Source organism: Bombina bombina, chromosome 7, assembly GCF_027579735.1.
Source record: "Bombina bombina isolate aBomBom1 chromosome 7, aBomBom1.pri, whole genome shotgun sequence".
Lineage (NCBI taxonomy): Eukaryota > Metazoa > Chordata > Amphibia > Anura > Bombinatoridae > Bombina > Bombina bombina.
Window position 1 is genome coordinate 236,239,984 of NC_069505.1, and position 18,187 is coordinate 236,258,170.

Here is an 18,187-nt window from a genome sequence, read left to right on the forward strand (position 1 = left end):
CCAGAACAACCATGTGGTGCAATGATACAGGCCCGACCGGCCACAGATTAGAGCGCCAAGCGATCTGACTCCCGCGATTGCGGTCAAACTGTCTCAGGGAGTAGAGAGAAGAATGCATGACAGGCTTAGAGTCTAGAACGCATACACAGGAGTTCTAGTAACAAAATTCTGCAAAGAGAATAGTGCACTTCAGGGCTAAAAATTGAGCTTATAAATTTGTGCCAAACAGACCGGTCGCGGCCGGCGGGCACCTTATTCCCATCGCCGCCAGCCAAACATGTAATTTGTGAGAGTACTTGAGCTATGACAAGTGAAAAAGTTCCCTCTGAGGTACAATATTTGTGTCACCATGTCCACACAGCTATGTTGCACACACTCTTAGGGGCGTAATTATCTGGCGAGCCTTCAGGCTTCTGCTTGCCAGAAATACAAGTTATGAAGCCGGGCCGCTGCTCCATATGGACCGCTGCTCTGTAACCTGTGCGCCTGCTATTGGGAGGCAGACAGAAATCGCTGGAAATCAACCCGATCAATTACGATTGGGTTGATTGACAACCCCTGCTAGCGGCCGATTGGCCACGAATCTGAAGGGGGCGGCATTGCACCAGCAGCTCACAAGAACTGCTTGGGCAATGCTGAATGCGGAGAGCGTATGCTGTCCGCATTCAGCGATGTCTGTTAGACATGATCCTCTGATCGGATCATGTCGGACAGACATTTGATAAATCGGCCCCTTAGGCTTAACTGCCTTTAACATCCAGCAGCACAAGAGCCCCGTGAGGGAATTGTCATACTCTGCTCTATCCTCGGTCGAATAATAAAGGCCTCTAAAGCCCGATAATGGACAGAGAGCGGAGAGGCAAAACATTTTCAGTTATATCACACAATGTATCCTATATCTCTATTCTTGGAGGTTTTGTGTGTATGCACGACCGTGAGCAACGGTAATTAAGTGCACGAAAATGCGCTGCCAACAGGCTACGGTCGGGCCTATTTTTTTTTAAAAACAAAGGCGCTGTCGCCGAGTACACCACTGGCATTAAGAAGCTAAACACAGGGTCTCTAGCCAAGAATTTAATCATTGACCTTAGAGAACAGTATATGCAGAGCAAGTTCCTTACATACTGAACTCTAGCTAGCTTCTAAGGAACAAATGCCTTTAAAGGGACAGTATACACTAATTGTCATATAACTGCATGTAATAGACACTACTATACAGAATATGTACAGATACTGATCTAAATATACAGTATACACTAATTGTCATATAACTGCATGTAATAGACACTACTATACAGAATATGTACAGATACTGATATAAATATACAGTATACGTTACTTGTCATATAACTGCATGTAATAGACACTACTATACAGAATATGTACAGATACTGACATAAATATACAGTATACACTAATTGTCATATAACTGCATGTAATAGACACTACTATACAGAATATGTACAGATACTGATCTAAATATACAGTATACACTAATTGTCATATAACTGCATGTAATAGACACTACTATACAGAATATGTACGGATACTGATATAAATATACAGTATACACTAATTACATATAACTGCATGTAATAGACACTACTATACAGAATATGTACAGATACTGATATAAATATACAGTATACACTAATTGTCATATAACTGCATGCAATGGACACTACTATACAGAATATGTACAGATACTGATATAAATATACAGTATACACTAATTACATATAACTGCATGTAATAGACACTACTATACAGAATATGTACAGATACTGATATAAATATACAGTATACACTAATTGTCATATAACTGCATGTAATAGACGCTACTATACAGAATATGTACAGCAACTGATATAAATATACAGTATACACTAATTGTCATATAACTGCATGTAATAGACACTAATATACAGAATATGTACAGATACGGATATAAATATACAGTATATACTAATTGTCATATAACTGCATGTAATAGACACTACTATACAGAATATGTACAGATACTGATATAAATATACAGTATACACCAATTGTCATATAACTGCATGTAATAAACACTACTATACAGAATATGTACAGATACTGATATAAATATACAGTATACACTAATTGTGATATAACTGCATGTAATAGACACTACTATACAGAATATGTACAGATACTGATATAAATATACAATATACACTAATTGTCATATAACTGCATGTAATAGACACTACTATACAGAATATGTACAGATACTGATATAAATATACAGTATACACTAATTGTCATATAACTGCATGTAATAGACACTAATATACAGAATATGTACAGATACTGTTATAAATATACAGTATACACTAATTGTCATATAACTGCATGTAATAGACACTACTATACAGAATATGTACAGATACTGATATAAATATACAGTATACATTAATTGTCATATAACTGCATGTAATAGACGCTACTATACAGAATATGTACAGCAACTGATATAAATATACAGTATACACTAATTGTCATATAACTGCATGTAATAGACACTAATATACAGAATATGTACAGATACGGATATAAATATACAGTATATACTAATTGTCATATAACTGCATGTAATAGACACTACTATACAGAATATGTACAGATACTGATATAAATATACAGTATACACCAATTGTCATATAACTGCATGTAATAAACACTACTATACAGAATATGTACAGATACTGATATAAATATACAGTATACACTAATTGTGATATAACTGCATGTAATAGACACTACTATACAGAATATGTACAGATACTGATATAAATATACAATATACACTAATTGTCATATAACTGCATGTAATAGACACTACTATACAGAATATGTACAGATACTGATATAAATATACAGTATACACTAATTGTCCATATGGACCGCTGCTCTGTAACCTGTGCGCCTGCTATTGGGAGGCAGACAGAAATCGCTGGAAATCAACCCGATCAATTACGATTGGGTTGATTGACAACCCCTGCTAGCGGCCGATTGGCCACGAATCTGAAGGGGGCGGCATTGCACCAGCAGCTCACAAGAACTGCTTGGGCAATGCTGAATGCGGAGAGCGTATGCTGTCCGCATTCAGCGATGTCTGTTAGACATGATCCTCTGATCGGATCATGTCGGACAGACATTTGATAAATCGGCCCCTTAGGCTTAACTGCCTTTAACATCCAGCAGCACAAGAGCCCCGTGAGGGAATTGTCATACTCTGCTCTATCCTCGGTCGAATAATAAAGGCCTCTAAAGCCCGATAATGGACAGAGAGCGGAGAGGCAAAACATTTTCAGTTATATCACACAATGTATCCTATATCTCTATTCTTGGAGGTTTTGTGTGTATGCACGACCGTGAGCAACGGTAATTAAGTGCACGAAAATGCGCTGCCAACAGGCTACGGTCGGGCCTATTTTTTTTTAAAAACAAAGGCGCTGTCGCCGAGTACACCACTGGCATTAAGAAGCTAAACACAGGGTCTCTAGCCAAGAATTTAATCATTGACCTTAGAGAACAGTATATGCAGAGCAAGTTCCTTACATACTGAACTCTAGCTAGCTTCTAAGGAACAAATGCCTTTAAAGGGACAGTATACACTAATTGTCATATAACTGCATGTAATAGACACTACTATACAGAATATGTACAGATACTGATCTAAATATACAGTATACACTAATTGTCATATAACTGCATGTAATAGACACTACTATACAGAATATGTACAGATACTGATATAAATATACAGTATACGTTACTTGTCATATAACTGCATGTAATAGACACTACTATACAGAATATGTACAGATACTGACATAAATATACAGTATACACTAATTGTCATATAACTGCATGTAATAGACACTACTATACAGAATATGTACAGATACTGATCTAAATATACAGTATACACTAATTGTCATATAACTGCATGTAATAGACACTACTATACAGAATATGTACGGATACTGATATAAATATACAGTATACACTAATTACATATAACTGCATGTAATAGACACTACTATACAGAATATGTACAGATACTGATATAAATATACAGTATACACTAATTGTCATATAACTGCATGCAATGGACACTACTATACAGAATATGTACAGATACTGATATAAATATACAGTATACACTAATTACATATAACTGCATGTAATAGACACTACTATACAGAATATGTACAGATACTGATATAAATATACAGTATACACTAATTGTGATATAACTGCATGTAATAGACACTACTATACAGAATATGTACAGCAACTGATATAAATATACAGTATACACTAATTGTCATATAACTGCATGTAATAGACACTAATATACAGAATATGTACAGATACGGATATAAATATACAGTATATACTAATTGTCATATAACTGCATGTAATAGACACTACTATACAGAATATGTACAGATACTGATATAAATATACAGTATACACCAATTGTCATATAACTGCATGTAATAAACACTACTATACAGAATATGTACAGATACTGATATAAATATACAGTATACACTAATTGTGATATAACTGCATGTAATAGACACTACTATACAGAATATGTACAGATACTGATATAAATATACAATATACACTAATTGTCATATAACTGCATGTAATAGACACTACTATACAGAATATGTACAGATACTGATATAAATATACAGTATACACTAATTGTCATATAACTGCATGTAATAGACACTAATATACAGAATATGTACAGATACTGTTATAAATATACAGTATACACTAATTGTCATATAACTGCATGTAATAGACACTACTATACAGAATATGTACAGATACTGATATAAATATACAGTATACATTAATTGTCATATAACTGCATGTAATAGACGCTACTATACAGAATATGTACAGCAACTGATATAAATATACAGTATACACTAATTGTCATATAACTGCATGTAATAGACACTAATATACAGAATATGTACAGATACGGATATAAATATACAGTATATACTAATTGTCATATAACTGCATGTAATAGACACTACTATACAGAATATGTACAGATACTGATATAAATATACAGTATACACCAATTGTCATATAACTGCATGTAATAAACACTACTATACAGAATATGTACAGATACTGATATAAATATACAGTATACACTAATTGTGATATAACTGCATGTAATAGACACTACTATACAGAATATGTACAGATACTGATATAAATATACAATATACACTAATTGTCATATAACTGCATGTAATAGACACTACTATACAGAATATGTACAGATACTGATATAAATATACAGTATACACTAATTGTCATATAACTGCATGTAATAGACACTAATATACAGAATATGTACAGATACTGTTATAAATATACAGTATACACTAATTGTCATATAACTGCATGTAATAGACACTACTATACAGAATATGTACAGATACTGATATAAATATACAGTATACACTAATTGTCATATAACTGCATGTAATAGACACTACTATACAGAATATGTACAGATACTGATATAAATATACAGTATACACTAATTGTCATATAACTGCATGTAATAGACATTACTATACAGAATATGTACAGATACTGTTATAAATATACAGTATACACTAATTGTCATATAACTGCATGTAATAGACACTACTATACAGAATATGTACAGATACTGATATAAATATACATTATACACTAATTGTCATATAACTGCATGTAACAGACACTACTATACAGAATATGTACAGATACTGATATAAATATACAGTATACACTAATTGTCATATAACTGCATGTAATAGACACTACTATACATAATATATACAGATACTGATATAAATATACAGTATATACTAATTGTCATATAACTGCATGTAATAGACACTACTATACAGAATATGTACAGATACGGATATAAATACAGTGAGGCCCCGGTTTACGCACGACTCGGTATACGAAATTTCGGTTTACGAAATCGAAATTTGAAGAAAAATTGACTCGGTTTACGAATTTTTTTCGCAATACGAAACAAAATGCCGGTTTGCCCCCCTCGGTTTACGAATATTTTTCGCAATACGAAACCAGTGGCCCCTGTGCCCCCTGCATACTCAAGTATGATTGAATTAATGAAGTTTGGGTACCAGTGTGGAGGTGTTGGAGAGGTTTTGGAGCCATTTTGCAGCAAGTTGTTGAGCCTTTTGGAGTCATTTGCAGCAAGTTGTTAAGCCTTTTGGAGCCATTTGCAGCAAGTTGTGGAGCCTTTTGGAGACATTGGAGCCATTTGCAGCAAGTTGTTAAGCCTTTTGGAGCATTTTTTGGACACTTTATTTGAATTTTTTCGGACCTCCGGAACGCATTAATTGATTTTCAATGCATTCCTATGGGAAAACGTGTTTCGGTTTACGAATTTTTCGCAATACGAAACGACCCGGAGAACGAATTAAATTCGTAAACCGAGGCCTCACTGTATATAGTATACACTAATTGTCATATAACTGCATGTAATAGACACTACTATACAGAATATGTACAGATACTGATATAAATATACAGCATACACTAATTGTCATATAACTGCATGTAATAGACACTACTATACATAATATATACAGATACTGATATAAATATACAGTATATACTAATTGTCATATAACTGCATGTAATAGACACTACTATACAGAATATATACAGATACTGATATAAATATACAGTATATACTAATTGTCATATAACTGTATGTAATAGACACTACTATACAGAATATGTACAGACACTGATATAAATATACAGTATACATTAATTGTCATATAACTGCATGTAATAGACACTACTATACAGAATATGTACAGATACTGATCTAAATATACAGTATACACTAATTGTCATATAGCTGCATGTAATAGACACTACTATACAGAATATGTACAGATACTGATATAAATATACAGTATACAGTAATTGTCATATAACTGCATGTAATATAGACACTACTATACAGAATATGTACAGATACTGATATAAATATGCAGTACACACTAATTATCATATAACTGCATGTAACAGTCACTACTATACAGAATATGTACAGATACTGATATAAATATACAGTATACACTAATTGTCATATAACTGCATGTAATAGACACTACTATACAGAATATGTACAGATGCTGATATAAATATACAGTATACACTAACTGTTATAGAACTGCATGTAATAGACACTACTATACAGAATATATACAGATACTGATATAAATATACAGTATACACTAATTGTCATATAACTGCATGTAATAGACACTACTATACAGAATATGTACAGATACTGATATAAATATACAGTATACACTAATTGTCATATAACTACATGTAATAGACACTACTATACAGAATATGTACAGATACTGATATAAATATACAGTATACACTAATTACATATAACTGCATGTAACAGACACTACTATACAGAATATGTACAGATACTGATATAAATATACAGTATACACTAATTGTCATATAACTGCATGTAATAGACACTACTATACAGAATATGTACAGATACTGATATAAATATACAGTATACACTAATTGTCATATAACTGTATGTAATAGACACTACTATACAGAATATGTACAGATACTGATATAGATATACAGTATACACTAATTGTCATATAACTGCATGTAATAGACACTACTATACAGAATATGTACAGATGCTGATATAAATATACAGTATACACTAATTGTCACAGAACTGCATGTAATAGACACTACTATACAGAATATGTACAGATACTGATATAAATATACAGTATACACTAATTGTCATATAACTGCATGTAATAGACACTACTATACAGAATATGTACAGATGCTGATATAAATATACAGTATACACTAATTGTCACAGAACTGCATGTAATAGACACTACTATACAGAATATGTACAGATACTGATATAAATATACAGTATACACTAATTGTCATATAACTGCATGTAATAGACAATACTATACAGAATAAGTACAGATACTGATATAAATATACAGTATACACTAATTGTCATATAACTGCATGTAATAGACACTACTATACAGAATATGTACAGATACGGATATAAATATACAGTATACACTAATTGTCATATAACTGTATGTAATATACACTACTATACAGAATATGTACATATACTGATATAAATATACAGTATACACTAATTGTCACAGAACTGCATGTAATAGACACTACTATACAGAATATGTACAGATACTGATATAAATATACAGTATACATGAATTGTCATATAACTGCATGTAATAGACACTACTATACAGAATATGTACAGATACTGATATAAATATACAGTATACACTAATTGTCACAGAACTACATGTAAAGACACTACTATACAGAATATGTACAGATACTGATATAAATATATATAAATATACAGTATACACTAATTGTCATATAACTGCATGTAATAAACACTACTATACATAATATGTACAGGTACTGACTATAAAGAAGAATATGCACAGATACTGATATAAAATCCAGTATAAAACCGTTTAAAAACTTACTTAGAATCTACCAGTTTAGTTCTGTTTAATTTTTTTTAATAGGTTACTGGAACACCCACTGCAAGTGGGAAATAGCAGACACTGCACCCCCCACTTCATTTGCATATGAAAAGACCCTTTACACAAACAGGAGCAAGCTGGAGTAGGTATACATTAGTATTCTCCTAAAACATTGGGGCTTGGTTAGGAGTCTGAAAATCAGAGCTATGTTATTTAAAAATAAGCAAAACTATACTTTTTTTTAAAAAAAAACAAAAAAACATAATTTATGTAAGAACTTACCTGATAAATTAATTTCTTTCATATTAGCAAGAGTCCATGAGCTAGTGACGTATGGGATATACATTCCTACCAGGAGGGGCAAAGTTTCCCAAACCTCAAAATGCCTATAAATACACCCCTCACCACACCCACAATTCAGTTTAACGAATAGCCAAGAAGTGGGGTGATAAAAAAGTGCGAAAGCATATAAAATAAGGAATTGGAATAATTGTGCTTTATAAAAAAATCATAACCACCACAAAAAAAAGGGCGGGCCTCATGGACTCTTGCTAATATGAAAGAAATGAATTTATCAGGTAAGTTTACATAAATTATGTTTTCTTTCATGTAATTAGCAAGAGACCATGAGCTAGTGACGTATGGGATAATGACTACCCAAGATGTGGATCTTTCCACACAAGAGTCACTAGAGAGGTAGGGATAAAATAAAGACAGCCAATTCCTGCTGAAAATAATCCACACCCAAAATAAAGTTTAATGAAAAACATAAGCAGAAGATTCAAACTGAAACCGCTGCCAGAAGTACTTTTCTACCAAAAACTGCTTCAGAAGAAGAAAATACATCAAAATGGTAGAATTTAGTAAAAGTATGCAAAGAGGACCAAGTTGCTGCTTTGCAAATCTGATCAATCGAAGCTTCATTCCTAAACGCCCAGGAAGTAGAAACTGACCTAGTAGAATGAGCTGTGATCCTCTGAGGCGGAATTTTACCCGACTCAACATAGGCAAGATGAATTAAAGATTTCAACCAAGATGCCAAAGAAATGGCAGAAGCTTTCTGGCCTTTTCTAGAACCGGAAAAGATAACAAATAAACTAGAAGTCTTTCGGAAAGACTTAGTAGCTTCAACATAATATTTCAAAGCTCTAACAACATCCAAAGAATGCAACGATTTCTCCTTAGAATTCTTAGGATTAGGACATAATGAAGGAACCACAATTTCTCTACTAATGTTGTTGGAATTCACAACTTTAGGTAAAAATTCAAAAGAAGTTCGCAACACCGCCTTATCCTGATGAAAAATCAGAAAAGGAGACTCACAAGAAAGAGCAGATAATTCAGAAACTCTTCTGGCAGAAGAGATTGCCAAAAGGAACAAAACTTTCCAAGAAAGTAATTTAATGTCCAATGAATGCATAGGTTCAAACGGAGGAGCTTGAAGAGCCCCCAGAACCAAATTCAAACTCCAAGGAGGAGAAATTGACTTAATGACAGGTTTTATACGAACCAAAGCTTGTACAAAACAATGAATATCAGGAAGAATAGCAATCTTTCTGTGAAAAAGAACAGAAAGAGCAGAGATTTGACCTTTCAAGGAACTTGCGGACAAACCCTTATCTAAACCATCCTGAAGAAACTGTAAAATTCTCGGTATTCTAAAAGAATGCCAAGAAAAATGATGAGAAAGACACCAAGAAATATAGGTCTTCCAGACTCTATAATATATCTCTCTAGATACAGATTTACGCGCCTGTAACATAGTATTAATCACAGAGTCAGAGAAACCTCTTTGACCAAGAATCAAGCGTTCAATCTCCATACCTTTAAATTTAAGGATTTCAGATCCTGATGGAAAAAAGGACCTTGCGACAGAAGGTCTGGTCTTAACGGAAGAGTCCACGGTTGGCAAGAGGCCATCCGGACAAGATCCGCATACCAAAACCTGTGAGGCCATGCCGGAGCTACCAGCAGAACAAACGAGCATTCCTTCAGAATCTTGGAGATTACTCTTGGAAGAAGAACTAGAGGCAGAAAGATATAGGCAGGATGATACTTCCAAGGAAGTGATAATGCATCCACTGCCTCCGCCTGAGGATCCCGGGATCTGGACAGATACCTGGGAAGTTTCTTGTTTAGATGAGACGCCATCAGATCTATTTCTGGAAGTTCCCACATTTGAACAATCTGAAGAAATACCTCTGGGTGAAGAGACCATTCGCCCGGATGCAACGTTTGGCGACTGAGATAATCCGCTTCCCAATTGTCTATACCTGGGATATGAACCGCAGAGATTAGACAGGAGCTGGATTCCGCCCAAACCAGAATTCGAGATACTTCTTTCATAGCCAGAGGACTGTGAGTCCCTCCTTGATGATTGATGTATGCCACAGTTGTGACATTGTCTGTCTGAAAACAAATGAACGATTCTCTCTTCAGAAGAGGCCAAAACTGAAGAGCTCTGAAAATTGCACGGAGTTCCAAAATATTGATTGGTAATCTCACCTCCTGAGATTCCCAAACTCCTTGTGCTATCAGAGATCCCCACACTGCTCCCCAACCTGTGAGACTTGCATCTGTTGAAATTACAGTCCAGGTCGGAAGCACAAAAGAAGCCCCCTGAATTAAACGATGGTGATCTGTCCACCACGTTAGAGAGTGTCGTACAATCGGTTTTAAAGATATTAATTGAGATATCTTTGTGTAATCCTTGCACCATTGATTCAGCATACAGAGCTGAAGAGGTCGCATGTGAAAACGAGCAAAGGGGATCGCATCCGATGCTGCAGTCATAAGACCTAGAATTTCCATGCATAAGGCTACCGAAGGGAATGATTGTGACTGAAGATTTCGACAAGCTGAAATCAATTTAGACGTCTCTTGTCTGTCAAAGACAGAGTCATGGACACTGAATCTATCTGGAAACCCAGAAAGGTTACCCTTGTCTGAGGAATCAATGAACTTTTTGGTAAATTGATCCTCCAACCATGATTTTGAAGAAACAACACAAGTTGATTCGTATGATCTGGATGAATCGGAATATGCAGATATGCATCCTGTAAATCTATTGTGGACATATAATGCCCTTGCTGAACAAAAGGCAAGATAGTCCTTACAGTTACCATTTTGAACGTTGGTATCCTTACATAACGATTCAATATTTTTAGATCCAGAACTGGTCTGAAGGAATTCTCCTTCTTTGGTACAATGAAGAGATTTGAATAAAACCTCATCCCCTGTTCCGAAACTGGAACTGGCATAATTACTCCAGCCAACTCTAGATCTGAAACACAATTCAGAAATGCTTGAGCTTTCACTGGATTTACTGGGACACGGGAAAGAAAAAATCTCTTTGCAGGAGGTCTCATCTTGAAACCAATTCTGTACCCTTCTGAAACAATGTTCTGAATCCAAAGATTGTGAACAGAATTGATCCAAATTTCTTTGAAAAAACGTAACCTGCCCCCTACCAGCTGAGCTGGAATGAGGGCCGCACCTTCATGTGGACTTAGAAGCAGGCTTTGCCTTTCTAGAAGGCTTGGATTTATTCCAGACTGGAGATGGTTTCCAAACTGAAACTGCTCCTGAGGATGAAGGATCAGGCTTTTGTTCTTTGTTGAAACGAAAGGAACGAAAACGATTATTAGCCCTGTTTTTACCCTTAGATTTTTTATCCTGTGGTAAAAAAGTTCCTTTCCCACCAATAACAGTTGAGATAATAGAATCCAACTGAGAACCAAATAATTTGTTACCCTGGAAAGAAATGGAAAGTAGAGTTGATTTAGAAGCCATATCAGCATTCCAAGTCTTAAGCCATAAAGCTCTTCTAGCTAAAATAGCTAGAGACATAAACCTGACATCAACTCTGATAATATCAAAAATGGCATCACAGATAAAATTATTAGCATGCTGAAGAAGAATAATAATATTATGAGAATCATGATCCGTTACTTGTTGCGCTAAAGTTTTCCAACCAAAAAGTTGAAGCTGCAGCAACATCAGCCAATGATATAGCAGGTCTAAGAAGATTACCTGAACACAGATAAGCTTTTCTTAGAAAGGATTCAATTTTCCTATCTAAAGGATCCTTAAACGAAGTACCATCTGACGTAGGAATAGTAGTACGTTTAGCAAGGGTAGAAATAGCCCCATCAACTCTAGGGATTTTGTCCCAAAATTCTAATCTGTCAGACGGCACAGGATATAATTGCTTAAAACGTTTAGAAGGAGTAAATGAATTACCCAATTTATCCCATTCTTTAGAAATTACTTCAGAAATAGCATTAGGAACAGGAAAAACTTCTGGAATAACCACAGGAGATTTAAATACCTTATCTAAAAGTTTAGAATTAGTATCAAGAGGACCAGAATCCTCTATTTCTAAAGCAATTAGTACTTCTTTAAGTAAAGAACGAATAAATTCCATTTTAAATAAATATGAAGATTTATCAGCATCAATCTCTGAGACAGAATCCTCTGAACCAGAAGAGTCATCAGAATCAGAATGATGATGTTCATTTAAAAATTCATCTGTAGGGAGAGAAGTTTTAAAAGATTTTTTATGTTTTCTAGAAGGAGAAATAACAGACATAGCCTTCTTGATGGATTCAGAAACAAAATCTCTTATGTTATCAGGAACATTCTGCACCTTAGATGTTGAAGGAACTGCAACAGGCAATGGTACATTACTAAAGGAAATATTATCTGCATTAACAAGTTTGTCATGACAATTAATACAAACAACAGCCGGAGGAATAGCTACCAAAAGTTTACAGCAGATACACTTAGCTTTGGTAGTTCCAGCACTAGACAGCGATTTTCCTGAAGTATCTTCTGACTCAGATGCAACGTGAGACATCTTGCAATATGTAAGAGAAAAAACAACATATAAAGCAAAATTGATCAAATTCCTTAAATGACAGTTTCAGGAATGGGAAAAAATGCCATAGAACAAGCTTCTAGCAACCAGAAGCAATGAAAAATGAGACTTAAATAATGTGGAGACAAAAACGACGCCCATATTTTTTAGCGCCAAATAAGACGCCCACATTATTTGGCGCCTAAATGCTTTTGGCGCCAAAAATGACGCCACATCCGGAACGCCGACATTTTTGGCACAAAAGAACGTCAAAAAATGACGCAACTTCCGGCGACACGTATGACGCCGGAAACTGAAAAGATTTTTTGCGCCAAAAAAGTCCGCGCCAAGAATGACGCAATAAAATGAAGCATTTTCAGCCCCCGCGAGCCTAACAGCCCACAGGGAAAAAAAAGAGTCAAATTTTTAAGGTAAGAAAAAATGTTTGATTCAAATGCATTATCCCAAATATGAAACTGACTGTCTGAAAATAAGGAATGTTGAACATTCTGAGTCAAGGCAAATAAATGTTTGAATACATATATTTAGAACTTTATAAACAAAGTGCCCAACCATAGCTTAGAGTGTCACAGAAAATAAGATTTACTTACCCCAGGACACTCATCTACATATTTGTAGAAAGCCAAACCAGTACTGAAACGAGAATCAGCAGAGGTAATGGTATATAAATAAGAGTATATCGTCGATCTGAAAAGGGAGGTAAGAGATGAATCTCTACGACCGATAACAGAGAACCTATGAAATAGACCCCGTAGAAGGAGATCACTGCATTTAAATAGGCAATACTCTCCTCACATCCCTCTGACATTCACTGCACGCTGAGAGGAAAACCGGGCTCCAACTTGCTGCGGAGCGCATATCAACGTAGAATCTAGCACAAACTTACTTCACCACCTCCATAGGAGGCAAAGTTTGTAAAACTGAATTGTGGGTGTGGTGAGGGGTGTATTTATAGGCATTTTGAGGTTTGGGAAACTTTGCCCCTCCTGGTAGGAATGTATATCCCATACGTCACTAGCTCATAGACTTGCTAATTACATGAAAGAAAAACCTGTATGGGCTATATATTGATCATCTACAAAACATTTATGCAAAAAAAAATTGAGGGTCTAATGTCCCTTTTTATGGTTCTTTCTATTTGATCCTCACTGAGTGTCAGGGTTCAGCCTGGAATTGAACCTGGGACCTGTCTCTATTCCTGCAGCTGTTATTTCCCAGCCTGTTGTTTTACCACTAAGCCACCAGATGGCTTGATCACAGGAAAGGAATATTGTGTTTTTCTGTTTGCTGCAACTTTGGCTCTCTGGCTCCACCTGCTTGCCAGCTGAAAGAAATCATTTAATCAGCAGCCTGCTTTATCTTGGTGGTTTGTTTGCAATTATGTGCTTTCACATAAAGAGTGATACTCTGAAAGACTCTCTGCTCCTGTTTCCTGTGAGAAATACAGTTATGTTGGATTTCCTGGTCAGTTATGTTGGATTTCCTGGTTACTGACTTCTCTTCTGGATAATTCCTTGGCACTGTTTCATTTTTGGACTGAATTCCTGGCAATTGAACTTGCCTAAAACTTTCTTTCCTAAGGACTGATTCAGGTACTTTTGCTTGCTTGTTTCCTGATACCACAAAGTTCCAATTGCAGTCTATGCAAATATCCTGTTTGTTTCTACAAAGTACCAGTTTGCAGTTTATGCAAGTTTCCTTAAAGTACCAGTCTACAGCATATGCAAATATCCTGTTTGTTATTACAAAGCTTTCCATCCCTGCCTGTTATTACAAACAACTGTTTTCCTGCCTGATACTACACAGTTCCAGTCTACAGCATATGCAAATATCCTGTTTTTTATTACAAAGCTTTGCATCCCTGCCTGTTATTACAAACAACTGTTTTCCTGCCTGATACTACACAGTTCCAGTCTACAGCATATGCAAATATCCTGTTTGTTATTACAAAGCTTTGCATTCCTGCCTGTTATTACAAAGAACTGTTTTCCTGCCCGATACTACACAGTTCCAGTCTACAGCATACGCAAATATCCTGTTTGTTATTACAAAGCTCTGCATTCCTGGCTGTTATTACAACTGTGTCCAGTCTACTGCATATGCAAATATCCTGTTTGTTATTACAAAGCTCTGCTTTCCTGAGTATTATTATACAGTTTTACAGCATATGCAAATATCCTGCTTGTTATTACAAATCTCTGCATTCCTGCCTGTTATTTCACTGTTCCAGTCTACAGCATATGCAAGTATCCTGTCTGTTATTACAAAGAACTGTATTCCTGCCTGATACTACAGCCTATAGACATTGTCTTATCTAAATTGCATTTCTCTACATTGCTTTATCCTATGAATAAAACCATCTCCTTTATTTCCTAAAACCTTGTACCTGTTTAATTATGCCTAAAAGGAAAGACTCACGCAGACAAAACTCAACATCAACCCCAAAACCTGACACCTCTGCACAACAGCTCCTTACTCCTGAACCTGCTCCCTTGCAGAGTATGACACTGAGGATCAAATAGAAAAGTGGTTAAAAAGTCCCCCACCCATAGCCATTAAGCCCCCCTCACTTAGACCACAAGTCATTGAGGGATAAGGGAACCCAGGGACTTACCGGTCTTGTAGCTTTCTCAGCAGCCCCAGGTCTGCTGGTAAAATCTTCCTCCTGACAGGGACCCTAGAGCTTTAACTGCAGAGCTGGCACCGCATCTCCGGTCTGAGACTCAGACGACCTCTGACAGGGACCTGGAGAGAAAGAAAAGCAGCGTTACCAACCCTGGTTTTCTATATAGGGGTAGCATACATGATGGAAGTGAAGCAAGGACTACCTTGCTGTCTTCTAACTGCTAAAAGCCACCACTACTCTTAATACAGAGGATTACATGGTCACAGCATAGCCCCAATCCTTGCTTGCAGGGAAAATACCCATTAAAGGATTAAATATCTTCAGACACCATCTGCGCACATCCTCCCAATGTACAAGGCAAAGAATGACTGGGGGTAATGGGAAGTGGGAGTGATACTTACAGCTTTGCTGGGGTGTTCTTTGCCTCCTCCTGATGTACAAGGTAAAGAATGACTGGGGATTATGGGAAGTGGGAGTGATACTTACAGCTTTGCTGGGGTGTTCTTTGCCTCCTCCTGGTGGCAAGGAGTTGAATTCCCTCTAATAATTAGAATGGATTTGTGGACTCTGCATGCCATTGGAAAGAAAGCGTGAATTTAAGCTTAGGTGCTGGTCCTTTTTTGGTTCAGCACCCTTGGTAGTGCTTGCTGATTGGTGGCTACACAGAGCATACAATTTATCACATGATACAGGGAAGGCTAAAATCGGATTAACTTCAATATTTCTAAACAAAAATCTACAGCTCATTTCAAATACCAAGTAAGTGATATTACATTATCTCTCTATTGTGCATGTGACAATGATTCAATTGTACTGTATTTACTGGTCCCTTAAGAGTTGAATTTCCCTTTAAATTTAACAGTGAGGCTATATGTGCTATATATCAAATTTAGCAGTGAGGCTATATGTCTTACATATCAAATTTAGCATAAACGCTGTGAATGCCTGACACACACAAAGTTATACGTACGATTATTTATAAAGAAAAACACTTTAGATAGAGCATGGCGAGTCACAATGAAATAAACATATTTACCTTTTCTTCTAAGAAAGGGGTGTTCACAGGAAAGCAGGACCAGAAGTGTCGGAGCAGCTCACCCACTGCCACGTATAAGTGTTTCAGTTCAGATTGGATGTCATTTGGCACCATCTCTGAATGAGACACAGACTTGTCATTAAAAAAAACAAACATAATTTATGTAAGAATTTACCTGATAAATTAATTTTTCATGTTGGCAAGAGTCCATGAGCTAGTGACGTATGGGAGGGGCAAAGTTTCCCAAACCTCAAAATGCCCATAAACACACCCGCCACCACACCCACAATTCAGTTTAATGAATAGTCAAGAAGTGGGGTGATAAGAAAGGAGCGAAAGCATCAACAAGGAATTGGAATAATTGTGCTTTATACAAAAAAAATCATAACCACCATAAAAAGGGTGGGTCTCATGGACTCTTGCCAATATGAAAGAAATGAATTTATCACGTAAATTCTTACATAAATTATGTTTTCTTTCATGTAATTGGCAAGAGTCCATGAGCTATAAACATATGGGATAGCAAGTCCCCAAGATGTGGAACTCCACGCAAGAGTCACTAGAGAGGGAGGAATAAAAATAAAGACAGCCAATTCCGCTGAAAAATTAATCCACAACCCAAATCAAAAGTTTTAATCTTTATAATGAAAAAAACTGAAATTATAAGCAGAAGAATCAAACTGAAACAGCTGCCTGAAGTACTTTTCTACCTAAAACTGCTTCTGAAGAAGAGAAAACATCAAAATGTTAGAATTTAGTAAAAGTATGCAAAGAAGACCAAGTTGTTGCTTTGCAAATCTGATCAATAGAAGCTTCATTCTTAAAAGCCCAGGAAGTAGAAACTGACCTAGTAGAATGAGCCGTAATCCACTGAGGCGGGGATTTACCCGACTCCAAATAAGCATGATGAATCAAAAGCTTTAATCAAGATGCCAAAGAAATGTCAGAAGCCTTCTGACCTTTCCTAGAACCAGAAA

General features: G+C 35.8%; 1 protein-coding gene across 2 annotated transcripts in view; it reads right to left on the bottom strand.

The window, feature by feature from the left end:
- The window catches only part of GTF2H1 (general transcription factor IIH subunit 1), a 173,418-nt gene that overhangs the window by 54,589 nt on the left and 100,642 nt on the right, over nt 1-18,187 (bottom strand). For both annotated transcript variants that reach the window (XM_053720664.1, XM_053720663.1), the window contains exon 13: nt 17,211-17,326. In XM_053720664.1, coding sequence (XP_053576639.1) covers nt 17,211-17,326 — 116 coding nt within the window. The remainder of the gene's footprint in view (nt 1-17,210; nt 17,327-18,187) is intronic.